The following is a 15,383-nucleotide window of genomic DNA, read 5'->3' as shown; positions in this document are numbered from 1 at the left end:
GGAAGGATTCTCAAGCCACAAACTTTGAGTCAAGATAACTTTTTCGTGGCTTGGCCAAGTCGCCGACCCGCTCAACCACTTGGATTGTATACCTATAGCCAGGCACACCGAAACCCCTTTCTGATGTTTATTAGCTCCATAGACTGGGTAACGTACTATTCGGGAGCCATGCATGCCGCACCTGAACAACGACTCTGGCGAAACCCTTTCGATCTCGTCTATCGTATTTGCGTTCTTTATTATTTTTAGAAAAGAAGGCTGAGTATTATACTCCGGCGTTTAGACAGTTCTTAGAGTTCTATTCCATAAACACTTGCTTGTAATATATCCAATGGGGGAACAACCTTTTTCAGCTGCAGAAAACCTGTAAGACGTGGGTCCTAGTCCAATATTGGTTTTGCCGCGCTTCTCTTTGGCTATTCCTCCGATTATCTGGTCAGGATTTCTTCAAGGACATTCGCTCACTTGCTGAAGCGAAGAAGAAGCACCCACATTTCCGTAATCATCTCTACAACTTCGAGCTTGCCAATTCTGCAGCTTTGCTGATAATAACTGACACACCTTCCTCCCATGTCAAGAAAGAACTCAGAGTTTAGCCTGGACACCATCGAGTGGATGGCTCGAGATATCAACGGACCTTCTGAAAGCAACCAAAATCTTCGGCAGTCACAGGAGTCAACAGTGCCTTCGACATCAAATTCACACACTGATCAGCACAGAAATTCTCATTTCGTTGAACCAAAGATGTTCCCCGGAGCTCGAAAGGCTGCGGGCAGCCGTCAATCCGTTCAACCTTCGAATGCATCCTTGAACAACTTCAATCAACCGCAAAAGAAGCATCGCTTCGTATCGTACAAGCTTAGAGGCGAATACGAGCAGCCTTGGAAAAACCACCCACGAATGAAACGTACTCGTATCAACAACTGGATTGTCTGGGGGTTCACCATTGTAGGTTTCTTGCTCAGCGCATTAATATGTTTTATGGATGTTCGAACCATCAAAACCTACGACTATTGCTTGGTACTCGAGGACAACTTCTCCACTCTGGATACGTCGATTTGGAACCATGAAGTTCAGATTGACGGTTTTGGGACGCGATCATTCGACTGGACGACGACCGATCCCAAGAACTCATTCGTAGATCAGGAAGGCCTTCATATTGTACCGACGCTGACCAACGAAACCACGGACATCAACAACGATAAACTGTACAACGGTTATACGCTAAATCTTACGGCAGATGGAACATGTACGTCTACTGATCCTGCCTCATGTGTGATTTCTTCAAACTCAACCAAGGGAACCATGATACCGCCAGTTCGATCAGCGCGTTTGAATACCAAAGGTAAAAGATCAATCCGCTACGGTAAAGTTGAGGTCATAGCAAAGCTTCCAGAAGGTGATTGGCTGTGGCCTGCCATCTGGATGATGCCGGAGGACTCGTTCTATGGAATTTGGCCAAAGTCCGGGGAAATAGACATCATGGAGTCTCGTGGTAATACTCCGGGCTACTATGCTGGAGGCCGAGATGTTTTCAGCTCTACTTTGCACTGGGGTGAGGCTGCGAATTTGTCATTTCCGACGGCAAAATGATGCTGACTGAATTTTTGCAGGTATGGATACCGCAACGGATGCCTTTTGGAGAACCACTGCCGGCAAGGCGATCCGTCGGACGGACTATTCGAAATCGTTCCACAAGTATGGAATTGAGTGGACAGAGGATCACATATTCACTTATCTCGATTCGCGATTAGTGCAGGTTCTTTTCACGGGCTTCAAGAAAGACTCGTCGTTGTGGGACCTCGGTGAATTTCAAGGTCAATCACAAAACCAAACCCTGCTCACAAATCCGTGGATCAACTCGACCTCTCCGCACAACGCTCCTTTCGATCGGAATTTCTTTCTGATCCTTAACGTCGCAGTAGGAGGAAGGAATGGCTGGTTCCCTGATAACAAGGATAACAAGCCTTGGCTGGATGACGGGGCCAGTGCACAATGGGATTTTTATCGCAACGCCAACGACTGGTTGCCAACATGGGGCAAAGGCAACGACAGAGGTATGACGGTCAAGAGCGTGAAGATGTGGCAGCAAGGCAAGTGCTAGATCCGCTTACCAGACCTGCCGTGTCTCAATTTGGAATCATTTCACTTGGTTAGAAGACATCGAGGATATACGTGGGCTAGAGGCTATTTCGCAATTCAGGTTTAGATAGGGCGAACGGCGTTCAGCGATCAGTCTAGAGCTAGTTAGGACGGTGAAGTAATTCTTTGGTTTACACTACCTTATCTTTGCAAATGGTCCTGATGATGTTCGATCGATTAGCTCAAACACGGAATTGAGTTACGGAAAGCCACGTTTTCGAAACCCAGCCAGTTAGCGCATGTGAAGATTGGCCTCATCGCGCAGTTTTTATTTTCCGAACGATTAGCGCTGCAGCAATAAAGGAGAGAACAGGTAAGTTATTGGCTGCCGAAGGCGCCACAAGGAGGTTGAGAATCCCGAAGGCGGGACTAGTTCAAAACATTCTTAGTTGCGAGGCCGCAGAAAAGCTGCTCAACATCTGTGATAGCAAACAATTGTTGGCCGCATTCAAACCCTGCTAGAGTGGAAGCAAAGCTTGACAATGGATCTTGGCGAACTTTATCCCCTGTCGGACATCGATACCTGTCCTCGGATTTAGCTATACGAGACGTTGAGATCTCTATACCACAGTGCTCTCTACGAAGCATTACTGCAGCTCCTCCCCTCGACACGAACTGGACATGATTCATAAGAGTTTTTCACAATGCTCTGTAAGCTTATATTCATAAAGTCAGGTATAAAATCTTCTTGACAAAGCCCTGGTGTTGGCTGATATGGTTTGCAAGGCAAGTTCCGAGATAAGCATGCCGCTTAGATGAACCAGCTGAATAGCCCTCGTCGATCAAGGACGACAAGCGATGTGCCGTAGTTCACGCTCAGTGGTCAACCAGCATGCCATGCTGTTTGCCACCCGAGAGCATGCTTTTGCCATGAACGTGAAAGCCACGCAGAACTGCTCGTGCAGGCCTACTGGTTATCTCGGACCCAAGCAGCTGGGAAGGATTCCAGTCATTGCGGCGACATCTATTGTTTCACAACTTCAGGTGCCAACTCTTGCTTGCCAAAATTAAGCTCCCCTTCTGCCCGCGGCGGTGTTGCAGTTTAGGTAGAGTATCCCTGCGTGGAAAAATAATGACCAACTTTAGAGTTACACCGAAGACGGCTCGGTACGCTGGCGAGTGCTGTCTTTGGCATTTGCATCTGCTCTATCTTTAGATGTGCCCAACGCTCACTGATCCTCAACTTTGGAAGATCCTATCTCAGGGGCGAGCCACACTGGTCAAATCATTCCGATCAGAGATTGTCCTGGCTATTATTCTTTTTCTCACCGAAGAGGCTTGAAACCGTGCCTTCTTTGGATGCATAACTTGTCCGAGCCCGAGAATACAGAATCCACGCTGAATGTCTTGATACTGGACAAGGGTTGGCAAGGCCCCAGAAGTAACCAAGTGGACGGCCTTCCTTCATCCTCTCCCTAAACGACAAATTTCCGCTTGATAAGCCCCCCTTTGGGAATATCGGTGAAGGGTCATACTGCAAACGGGCTGAGCTGTGGAGCCTCGTCAAACTCAGACGGTTCCTCGTCGACGCCTCTTCCAAGAGGAATGTTCTGGCCGACCGCAATGCACTGTGCAGAGCGCCTTTGCATTGAAACAGCAGCCACATCGCCTACGAAGTATTGAAAGTAGCCGCCAAAGGCACTTCCACTTCACGCCAACAAGCCCCCTTGCGCGCGATACACAACACGCGGCAGGTATAATGGATCTAGCTCATGCATGGCGCCTGAAGATTAGAGTGCTTAGACAGGATTGAGGCTCTTAGCTGAAAGAAACACTAGTCTCGGAACTCTATGCTTTCTGCTCTATGATACCCTTCTTTTCCGAAGAGAATTCAATCGCGTTGTCGCAAGGACATAATCTTGACCTTCCTTTTCGTCTTATCCCACAGTTTTCAAAAGGATACGACCATTTTGTTCTTCCTCTTACTACACTTTCCAGGACATTTTAATGGTTCGAATATACTTTCACACCTCTTTTAATCAATCTATTTTTTAATTGAGATCACGGCTTTGACAAAATTATGGCACAAGAAGAGCGCTCTCAAGAAAAACAATCACATGCTACTAGTCGAGATGATACCAGCCAACCAACCACTCCACGAATTGCGGAGCTGGAAGATAGTAACTACAGAATCTCTGGAATAAGTACGCCCCAGTCACGCAGTAATCGCTTGACGTATGGCGACTTCGGTGAGGACGCGAGATACGGAACAGTGAGTCGTTATAAGCCCACAGGAACTTCGAACTTGACTCTCGTCTGACCTGTAATAGATAGTAAGCTATCTCAGCAACAGAATCACCGCGCAGGGTTGGTTCGGTGCTAAGTATAGCACCGGATATGAAAGTTGTTCTGGCGTGCTTGTTCGTAAAACCCGCGGCCAATATATTTCTATTCCGGCTATCATCAATCCGATGCTCCTTTCGGCAACTCAGAAATTGAATGTCGAAGTGGCCTTCACCATGCGGACCGACACGGTCGATGCTATCCTCTCTGCTTTGGAGCCCTCCCAGACGGACATCTTACTCACGGACGGCTCTCAAATTCAGATCCTGGATTCTCTGGAGGAGGTGATGACCACAAACGTCAAGAAGCTGCAGTACGCAGCCTTGCTGCGTCGTGAGGAGATTCTGTTGATCTGGCACGACGATCTTCAGAAAATTCTCCCTCATGCGGCGATGATGGAGGAGAAGCTCCTTTCATTAGTACGTCTGCTCATGCACCTCACGTTCAACAACACTAACACATCATCAAGGTATGGGGCTCTACGATATCGCCATTTGCGAATCCTTTCGACACACCTTTGCCTTCGAACGTGGGCTCTCGAGCGCCGTCGTTCTATCATCATCCTATAGAGGCCCTCTCTTCAAAGCTTCCTGCAAATACGATCGACCCTAGCAAAGAAGGAGAGCCCTTTGGAGATGAAGAAGACGAGAAGCACGCGGTAGAAGCAGAGTCCTTGGATCGTCCGATCAGTTTCGTGAGTGCGATCTTTGTTGGCATGGGAATGTGCCTGGCAGTCGTATTGCTCTTCGGCTTTGCAACAGGAAACCTGCTCATCGAGTGTCTCTTGGACGGTAAATGGATACGTCTAGTCTTTGTCGTTACGATTCCGCTACTTCTGTTGGTCGGGCTCTTTTTGTAAGTGACTGAGAAAATGCCTCAAATGTTTCGCAATCAACTGATAGAGCCGTAGCTTGATCACCATCTTCACCAATCTCTTTGAAATGTTTGGTCCTATAGATGGTGCTAAAGGCAATTCCCGTAGCTTTTCTGGCAAAAAGCCAAGCCTTCGTAAAGCTTATCAGAACGGATTTCGCCCTCCGCATATTACGATCCAAATGCCGGTGTATAAAGAGGGCCTTGAGGGTGTGATCAAACCGACTGTTGACAGCTTAAAGGCGGCGATATCGTACTATGAGTCTCGCGGCGGTGAGTCTAAACGCATAGGCCAAAATGAAAATGATCAAGCTTACAAAACAGTAGGGACTGCTTCCATATTCATCAACGATGATGGCATGCGAGCTGGCATTAGCGAAGACGAAGCTCGTGCTCGTCGTGAATACTATCACGATAACAACATTGGATGGGTGGCAAGGCCAAAGCACAACGATGAGGACGGCTACGTCCGTAAGGGCAAATTTAAGAAGGCGTCAAACATGAACTTTGCTCTCAATGTTGCGAACAAGGTGGAAGAGTATCTTCAACAAATGATAGAGGAGAGGGTTGCTGCAGGTATGAGTGACTATCTCAGTGACGTAGAGCTTGATGAAATGTACAAGGCAAACCTTGAGCGGGTGCTGCGAGAAAACCCCCGCGTCATGGCAGCTGGAAATATTCGAATGGGTGAAATAATATTGATCATCGATTCGGATACTCGTGTGGTCAGTGGAACCCCTTCTTTCCCCTCCCCCTTTTCCACGAAAGCGTGGACCTAACCATTGGGCCAGCCTGTGGATTGCCTATTGTACGGAGCAGCCGAGATGTTCTTGTCACCGGAGGTAGCCATCGTTCAGCACTCGACGGGTGTGATGCAGGTGCAGCACGACTATTTCGAGAACGGCATCACGTATTTCACAAACATGGTCTACTCGGCGATCAACTTCAGCGTGAGCAACGGCGAAGTCGCGCCGTTCGTAGGACACAACGCTTTTCTCCGCTGGCAGGGTAAGTTCCACGCGCTCGAGCAAAACACGACGCTGGCCACTGACCGTTGGAAAGCCGTTCAATCCGTCGGCAAGGAAGATCCGGACGGGTACATCGCATACTGGTCTGAAAGCCACGTGTCGGAAGATTTCGATCTGGCGCTGCGGTTGCAAATCAAAGGCAACGTGGTACGATGCGCGCACTATCACAACAACGAGTTCAAGGAAGGCGTCTCGCTGACGATCTACGACGAGCTCGCTCGTTGGGAGAAGTATGCAGAATTCGGAACGGATGGAGAGCTTGTAGTGCTGACAAAGACCTCAGGTACGCGTACGGCTGCAGCGAGCTGGTGTTTCATCCGTTCAAGTACTGGCTCTTCCGAGGTCCATTGACGCCTCTGTTTCGTCAGTTCCTCTGGTCAAACCTGATCCTGTCGTCAAAGATCACAATTCTTGGATACATATCTTCCTGTAAGAAGCATCAGAGACGTACATTGTCCAAAGGTGTTGTTCATTGTCTTAACCAGCTGCAGATTTCGCGTTGGCCGCGGGCGCGACGCTGACGCTGATGAACTACCTTCTGATCGGGTGGTTCAATGGCGGCCTGGACAAATTTTACATGGAGTCGTGGAAGAGTAAGTCTACGTCGTGTCGCTTCAAGGATCGCAACGGCTAACCAGATGGTCAAGTATTCGTCTCGCTCATCGTCGTTTTCAACATCCTTGGCCCCGTCGCCCTGGCCATTCTCCGCTACCGTCTTGGCGAGAAGTCGCTCATTGCTTCGCTCCTGGAGAACTTCAAGTGGATGCCCATGTTCTCCATCTTCTTCGGTGGCCTGTCCTTCCACCTCACCTGCGCCATTCTCTCACACCTGTGCTCGATCGACATGCAATGGGGCGCCACAACAAAGGAGTCGCAAAAGTCCAACTTCTTCAAGGAGCTGCCCAAGATATTCAAGTCTTTCAAGTACATGTACTGCGTCCTGATCGTCATCATCGGAGGCATGATCTATCTCGGCTGCTTTGCTCCAAGCGGTTGGGACATAAAAGGTGCCACTGCCGTCGTGCCGTTGGCCGTCAGCGTCACAAGCCACGCTATTCTGCCGTTCGCTCTTAATCCTTCTGTCATGATTTTCAATTTCTAGAACTAGAGCTTGCTTTGCCTGGGCTGGACAGGCGATTTGATCTAATGTATAATCTTAGACGGAAACGAGGGGGCACCTCTTAGATTTTGGCACATACGACATGGAAAGGGCAAATTGTTTTCTGGTCTTACTTAGTCTTATTTTTTCAAGGGGAGTCAGGAGTTTGCCGGCCTCTGGTTACGTCTGGACAAATCCAAAAACTTTGAACAGTCCCTGTCAATACGATCGTCTTCGACTCGTCGGCACGGCAAGGACCTACTTTTTGTGCCGTTCTTCTTCGACCTCGCCTGATGCATTGTCTGAGACACGCGTGAGATTGTTTTTACGTCTATTCTCGGCCCAGAGAAGGCAAGCGGCGCCATCATTCTCGCCTATCTCGCCTTCTCGAGACATACCGTAAATAAAACCCATCAATGACGATGCGAGAACGCGACCGTGTCTGAGTCCTCAATAGGAACTAACGACAATTCTGCACCAAGCTGAAAGAAGACGGGGACTTAGCGATGCCCTCGCACGAGCAACAACGTCTGCACTCTGTTTTTCCTTCCTCAAGCGTCCGGTTACCTATAGGCTTCGCGATATCCTGCGGTTCTGTCAAGCTTTCTACTAGAACTAGCGTTAGTCTTAGCTCGGCTTCTCCGGCACCGTTGCCAAGACGTCCTAGTCTACGAGAAAAAAAAACTAGCGGAAACCGTTGCTTGTTTCGACTCAACACGGAGGGAGCTTGTATTCCCACTGCGCTCTACTGCAATGTCGTGAGAGATTTTTGACTTGCCGATCGTAACGCAATTGCACAGGAGAGGATGCATCGTATGACGTGTGCGGCAAGGCTGACAAGGCTGAAAAGCCCCTTTGTTGGCAAAGACCATCAACTTTTCGAGGTGATGTAGCTGCATTTGGTGTTGACTGCGTCTTCAAATGACGGGTACCTTAGCTATCGCTATTGCATTTGTTTGTCATACAAAAAAGGGTATTCTGCTGTATACACTGGAACATTGAAGATCCTCATTTTTCCAAGAGCCTTGTCAAACACTCTGTAAAAACCTTCAAACCCTGTCAGAAAAGGTATGCAAAAGACACTTCGGTAATTTCACAATTTCAGCCATATCTTCTCTCGCCAGTGCCGAGCGGAGGTGGGTACTGCGTGTACGCAGGACCAGGATACCCACTTTCTACAGTGTTTCGTCGGCTGGGAGGTTCGGCCTCGTATCTGGACATTCTCCGTTGCTCTTCATCTATTCTGCGCAAGTATTCCTCCTTTTCTCTAAATTCCCTTTCGCGCTCTCTGGCTTCCCGCTCACGTCGCTCGCGTTCGCGATCACGATCTCGGTCACGATCTCGGTCACGATCTCGGTCACGATCTCGGTCACGGTCTCGATCACGGTCTCGGTCACGATCTCGATCACGCTCGCGTTCATCGCGATCTCTTTCCCTCCTTTCGCTACGATCTCGATCTCTGTCTCGATCTCGATCCCTATCGTGGTCGCGGTATCGCTCGTCATTGCGATCGCTGTAGTATATGTTGGAGGCGTATTGACTCGGAGGGATGCCATCCACGCTGCTATCGGATTTCATGAACCCGCCCGCGAAGGTCTGGCTTCTACGCCGTGAAGATTTCGAATACGTTCTTGACCGGTGTGGCATAGATGAGGTGGTGTAGTCGCTAGCTCTGCTGCTGTCAGAGTAGTTGCCTTCTCGCTCGCCATATATCGAACTCGACCCGTGCCTGTTGCTCATGCTGGAAGCCTCAGGCCTCATAGTCCGAGGTGACGCGAAAGTACTGTCGTTTTCGTAGATTTTACCGGTGCCTTCCTTGGCAACATACGGTTTCCTTTCACGCTCGATCTGCACGGGCGGTTTGGGAGCTTCTTCGTCCATCTCATCGGTATCACTTTGAATGGCAAACTCGTGTAAGTTGGGCGTACTTTGAGCAGCGTACGATGTCCACTCTCTGTCCGCGTAAAATTTGGGCTGTTCGTTTGTAGGCTGCGCCGGTGGTGGAGGAGGGGGGAAAGTCGTATGTTTTGGCAAGGTTATTTGCCCATCAGCACTTAGAGCAGCGCTACAGAACTGTCTGGTCTTCAGATCGTCATATTTCGGAAGCAGACGTCGTGAAAGCTCCTTGGGAAACCGTTCCTTGGGGTTGTCTGCGTTGTTAATGGGCATGTTCATCACAGCTTGTGCTAAGCGTTGAAATTCGGACTCTGGGTGCGCCTGTATCTGCAATGTCATCCACCTCTGAAACCCGACAGGGGTCATGGCAGGCACGACGGGCGGATCCGTAACGCGTTCCTGGATGTAGAAATGCTCGATTTTCATGTCACGATAAATCTTAGCGATCGCAGCGTTGCTGAGCTGAAATATGTTGTGCCACGGATACGTCTCCTCAGCTAATTTGACATCCTCGTAGAACCGTTTGAGTTTCGCAGGAGAGATGACGAGCGATTTCTTCGGCTCGTAATCATCGATGATATGCAGCGCAAGTCCACGTAGGAACTGCCCAAGTCGTTCGGTGGGTTCCCCATTGAAATCAAATAGGGGCTGCCATATTTTCTCGAGCGTGGTGGGCTCCTCGTCCGGCTTCAAAGAAGGAATCGTGGGCTTTCGTGGCAAGCTCTCTGCCTCTGATCGGTCACCGTATCTTGATGAGATGTCCTCCTTCATTTCGATCTTGCCGTCCCCATTGACGTTGGCATTTGTTTCCTTGACGTATGTCTCCGACTGATCAGATGGTGCACCGTTGGCACGAGCGGAAGACGGCGATGAGCGTCCACTGTTCGCTTTTGGCGGAGGGCTGCCGAGGGTTTCATTGGCAGTCGGCGGACTCTCACGCTTTGGAATCGGATGCTTTGGAGGAGGTGGAAACACCGGAGCCGTGTGCGGCGGCGGTGCCGAGGCAGGCGGGGGAGCCGGGTTGTACCCATCCTTCTTCAAGCTATCGATGACTTGAGATCGAACTTGTTCGGTGATTTGCTCCGTGATCTGCCTGATGACATCTTCAGGTAACGAGTTCGTCGCCGTCGACTTGTCGAACGCATCGGAAACGGCATCGTAGACACCCAGAGGTCTGAGCGGGTCGCCGGCGGAACGTTTCGCGTTCGACGAGGATCGAGACAAGCCGGGCGGTACGTTGGGGGGCTGGTAGGACTGACTTTGATTTGGAAACGCCTGGTACTGACGCGGATCTGGCAGGTAGTCGTAGTCGTAGCCCAAAGGATATGGCGTGCTTGAGCTATACGAGTCTCGGTCGTCGCCCAACTGCCTGTCATGCGCCATGCTGCTAACGTGGCTGCACGGCAGGTAGCTTGGGAGTCCACCTGGGCGCGATGACGCCGTCACCTTTGTATGTAGGGGCTGCAATCCAGGTTTCCAGCACAAAACAAAGACGGCCGCGAAGGCGAGGTCAGGCAGTGCGCCGGATTTGGCACGGCGGGGGCGAAGAAGACGGCTGGTGGGACGCGGCGACGCCAATCGAGCGCTAGCTGTGAGCCGCTGATGAAGAGAGGATTGGCTTCGACAGCTGCAGTGGCAGCAGCTCCTCAAGGCCCACAGGCAGCAGTTAAAGCCGAGAGGACGAAGCGGACGAGGATGCGACGAGTGGTATTTGTCTGGTGACGTATGGGAGATCGCCGCCGAGCAGGGCGCGCCTTTTGTTCTGCGCCCCACTCAAGCCCACGCTCACGCTTGGGCTGTGATCTGCCCGCCCGAGAATGGAACGACACCGAATCTTTCTACCACTCCCGTCGCCTACGCGAGCGGTGCTGCACCGGCGTCGAATCTTCAACTATGCTTTGCCTCACATGCAAGGTCTGTTATCAGTCTCCTTTCGGCGCGCCATCCTCGCGCTTTCGACATACGTGGCCGCTCTGCTGTCTGGATCTTCCTTGCATCTTGCCGTTGCTGCAGTGACTCCGCTCCACACCGTGACATTTGGGCATCAATCTCTGTCCAGTGTAGGCGCACATTGCGATGTCTAAGGGCACGTTCAACGCAATGTCAGCGCCACTGCTTTGGCCGCAAACGGGCATGATCGCCTGCTGGGCAGCGCGACGGCATCGCTTGCTTTCACGCTAGGGGCTAAGAAATCGGGGCAAACCGTGAATACGGAGTAGGCTCTGAGATGATGTGTATGTAAACAATCACTTTCCTTTACCTGCTCCAACTCCCTCCACCTCTTTTTCTTCGTCCCTCTTGCCTCTCCCTACGTTCTTTGTTGCTTTCTCGTCCTTCCACCTGCTCTTCTCCTCCTTCTCCTTCGCCTTCTGTGCCTTCAGCTTTGCCTTCCGTTTCTTCTGTTCCTCTCGCGCATTCAGCCACATCTCCTTCTCGTCCGGGGACAGAAAGAACCCACGGCTACGTGCTGCAAGGTAGAAGTATTTGAATATGTCGGTGAAGAGCTTCCACGGTCGCTTTCCGTACACTAAGAGCAGCGCCAGCGCAACGCAGAAGGCCGGCCCGATGGCCCACAGCTTCCAGAAGTCAGGCGCGCCGGGAAGATAGTTATCGCTCATGCTAAAGATGCTGGCCACAAGCGTGAGCGGGAAGATGATCGAGGCGAACAGACTGAGACGCATGCCGAACTCGCTGTCGTGCACACCTCGGTAGGCAGCACGCAGATTAGCTAGGTCGCTTGCTACCGTACTGAGCGCCTCCGCTCGTGATCTCAGCGGCTCCATCCTTGTGTGAATCGTCAAAAAGTCCTTTTGGACGCCTTGTATAGCAAGCGACGCGTTTTCGTCTATGCCTTCACTGCCCAGCTGCACGCCGACACGTTCCAGATTCAAAATCATCGCCCTCCAGAAGTGATTGAGGTGTCTTCGCATGTAGTTGATGTCCTTGGCAATATAGTTGATGTCCTTGAGATCAGCCTTCCACTTCTGAAGGCTGAGGTCATCCTCGATCTTGGCTTGGTAGTCGTCCGAGAACCATTCCGCCTTAGCCATCGTAGTATTGATCAGCTCCAGCTGGTTTACCCAGTGCTGAGCTATGTGCTTGAGAAGGTAGAAAGCCGTGTTGGAGGACTGCGCTTGAGCTTTCTTGATAAGCGATTCTGGCGCAACCTTTGTCCAGTAGAACACCATCTCGTCGAGCGGCGAAACAAGGTCGCGCTTCCTTTTCAAATAACCCACGTCTTTGTCGAGTGCGCCGACGCCAACCTGCGCAAGTCCTAGAGGCGCCAAGGTAGAGCAGCCATCGTGATACGGCCAGCTTTCATGTTTGACCCCGACGAGTTCTACGCGTGTGCCGTGAGGCTGCCAGTCCTGCGCTCGCCAAAGAGATGCTCGGCTGGAGTACAGTTTCTGATCCTGAAGAATAAGGGTTTGCTGCGGCGGGGGATCGATGATCTGCGCCGCTGCGCCTCCAGTGGACGGAGGACGCATCAGACTTGGCTTCGCGGTCTCCATCTTGCATGCGGCCTCCACGACCGCGGTGCGGTTTCTCGCATCGATCGGCTTGGCCGACGACACGCTCGTCGAGCTCGCACTCGCGACCTGCGAATCGCCGTGGGCCGTCGCGTCGTGGCCCGTCGCGTCGTGGCGTTGCGCAGGCCGTAAACCGCCAGAGCATTCGGCGTCCGGAACGTCGCTGCAAGAAACGCTCATCCCGGGGTCGACGAGGATAACGGCTGGTTAGGCAAGGCTTAGCGAACATCCAGGGCGCGAATCAGTGTACGTCGGGTTCTTACCGTCCCAGCCTGGAGCATCTTTATTTTCCTGTCCACCCTCCGACGGCTGTTGCGAGGTCCAGAACGAGGCGCTTCTCCTCACAAATCCGTGTCTCCGGTCCGGCTTTCCAGAGGAGGGCACGTCGATATCCCTCCACCTCTCGTATCTCCGTCTGTTGACCGCAAACGTCATCTGCAGCGTCAACGTGTCGATTGACTGAGGAACATGCAGCGTTCTAAGCTCATAGTATCTCAAGGTGAAGCACTTCTCGGGTGTGGACATGGAGGGCAGCTCCCTATGCGGAATCGACCACGAGTCGGTGTAGTTCCATGTGTTCATCTGTTCGCTGAACACCATGGGGTCGACGCCCAGATGATAGCCAAGTGCATCGACATAGTCCGGTTCCAGATCCTCCAGGATGAAGAGCCGGCGTTTCTTGTCCTCCCGGCTCTTCTTAGCTGGATTTGCTTCAAGATAGTCCCGAAGTCGTGTAGGACTCGCGAATCCCGTCTCAAACCCTTCAGGCAGCGAGACCTTCTCGTGATCAAACAGTAAGCAATAGCATCGGCCCGGACCGCGCTTGTACGTGGTCAAGAAGTGCTTTCGCACCAGGATGCGTCCCTTGTCGTCTTCGTTGGCGATCTTCTCCAAGAACGACTTGAGCGCCGGATATGAATGCTGAAGCCCATCCAGACCCTTCAAATAAGGTTTCCCATGGAATGGTTCGTCGCCCTCTTGTGCAGGGACTTGGCTTTGAAGAGCCGTCCCGTCCTGCGAGGTGGCGCTGTCAGCCACGGTCGCCATGTCAAGAGCAAGGGGAGTATGCAACGGAGGCTTGCGCGCGGTTACCACAGTTGTCTCACGACGAGGCCGGCGAGGAGTAGAATCTACGGGAGCAAAAGCACAAGCGCGACGTTGGCATGATTTTCGCATCGGGCTGACGCGACAACACAGATGAGAACGACCTAGCAGAACGCCACCAACGTTTGTCCCAGGACTCGACTGTCGCGCGTGCGTTCGAAGGAAGGGATCTCCGCGTAATAAGGCTTTGGCCCCCAGAACACCCACTACTGTCTGTCCTACCGAAAAAAAGACCCTCAGAACAGACCGATGAACGCTGTCATCATTGCTCACGGAGTTACGAAGGCAGCCTTAACCTCTGCTGCAGATCAAGCATCGGCAGGAGTCTTCCGCCCGGTAGATCACGTTCTCTCAATCTGCGGGACTACTGGCTTTCTTTTGCGTGTGTCTCTGTGCTTAAGCGCCGTCTTGTCCCTGCGCATGTTCTCTTTCCGTCGTGATGGGCGAGAAGACGTTCTGTGACCGGGGCAAAAGAAGACTTCGCATGCGGCTGAATGTAGAGTCTGGGCATTGACGGCAAAGTTGTATACCTATGCGGGAGCGTCCTGAGTGTCTTCCCACATCGACGGAAAAGTATCAGTTTCGTCCTCTTTTTTTCTGCACAATTTTTTTTCTAAAAAAAAAGAAATGTAGAAAAAAGCCTTTTGAAGAGCCTAAAGCCATCAGAGTCCTTCACTGCTTAGAACGATGGCATGCTTGGCCGCATCGCCATCATGTCTGCAGTAATTTTGCGTCCAACACTTGCAGGACGCTTCAGCCGTCGTGTAGAAAGTAATTGACCCTTCTGAAGCTGAATAGGTAACGAGCGATTGCAGAATCGAATTGGCAAGTCTAACATCGACACGTGCTTGCCAACCATGTGCAAGTTCAGAAGCTTATGCAACCAGGCGATCTGGATCCGGATTAAAAAGGTGCAAGTCAATAGTCGCGCGACCAAAACAGTGGTGACACTATTTGTATGAAGGGGACCATGGACGACTCAGATACTTTGGGCTCAAAAAATTTTTTTTGTGATCACCGTTTTTTGTCGCTATTTTCGGGGCATCAAGAGGAAAATACAGCCGGCCCGAGACGTCAGTTTTTCCGGATTGTGGTTCTCCATCAGGTACAACGTTAGAACTAACGGCCAGGCAAACTTGGAGACGGCGACGCAGCATGCGCTGTAGTTCTTTCGTGGATTTGCTTACAGCTGCGACTTCTATTTGAAGAACAAAGACCAATGCTAAGACACTGGATACGACGCGTTGTCAGTGATTGGGGCAATGGCTGACGGATCGAGATTGCGTCTTTTTGCTCCTCATCCGCACGTTTGAGCGACGCTTTGAGGAGCGCAAGTGGCAATGGGCTTTGAGACGAGGAGAGATCCCTTCGCGGACCGGCGTCGATGAACTTGTTGTGATTCAAAGTCGCACTGCCGTAAGCGACGCT

General features: G+C 51.4%; 3 protein-coding genes across 3 annotated transcripts; 1 reads left to right on the top strand and 2 right to left on the bottom strand.

Annotated features, from left to right (window-relative positions):
* Window positions 1-3,941: 3,941 nt before the first annotated feature.
* Window positions 3,942-7,428, top strand: PV09_02949 (uncharacterized protein; the record flags this gene model as incomplete). The annotated part of the gene is made up of 10 exons (XM_016356079.1): window positions 3,942-4,354; window positions 4,413-4,844; window positions 4,895-5,280; window positions 5,336-5,571; window positions 5,623-6,023; window positions 6,090-6,306; window positions 6,361-6,556; window positions 6,610-6,755; window positions 6,818-6,919; window positions 6,974-7,428. Exons 1-10 carry the CDS (start codon window positions 4,163-4,165, stop codon window positions 7,426-7,428), a joined length of 2,763 nt encoding a protein of 920 aa, XP_016216385.1. The 5' UTR covers window positions 3,942-4,162.
* Window positions 7,429-8,301: 873 nt separating this feature from the next.
* PV09_02948 (uncharacterized protein) lies at window positions 8,302-11,035 on the bottom strand. Its single transcript, XM_016356078.1, has one exon. The coding sequence runs from the start codon at window positions 10,702-10,704 to the stop codon at window positions 8,527-8,529; it is 2,178 nt and encodes a 725-aa protein (XP_016216384.1). The 5' UTR covers window positions 10,705-11,035; the 3' UTR covers window positions 8,302-8,526.
* A 524-nt stretch (window positions 11,036-11,559) lies between these two features.
* Window positions 11,560-14,015, bottom strand: PV09_02947 (uncharacterized protein). The gene is made up of 2 exons (XM_016356077.1): window positions 13,115-14,015; window positions 11,560-13,054 (listed from the first exon to the last, which is right to left on the bottom strand). Exons 1-2 carry the CDS (start codon window positions 13,896-13,898, stop codon window positions 11,568-11,570), a joined length of 2,271 nt encoding a protein of 756 aa, XP_016216383.1. The 5' UTR covers window positions 13,899-14,015; the 3' UTR covers window positions 11,560-11,567.
* Window positions 14,016-15,383: the final 1,368 nt, after the last annotated feature.

This window comes from Verruconis gallopava (assembly GCF_000836295.1).
Source record: "Verruconis gallopava strain CBS 43764 unplaced genomic scaffold supercont1.7, whole genome shotgun sequence".
NCBI classification, from domain to species: domain Eukaryota; kingdom Fungi; phylum Ascomycota; class Dothideomycetes; order Venturiales; family Sympoventuriaceae; genus Verruconis; species Verruconis gallopava.
This window is presented reverse-complemented; position numbering and strand designations above follow the sequence as displayed.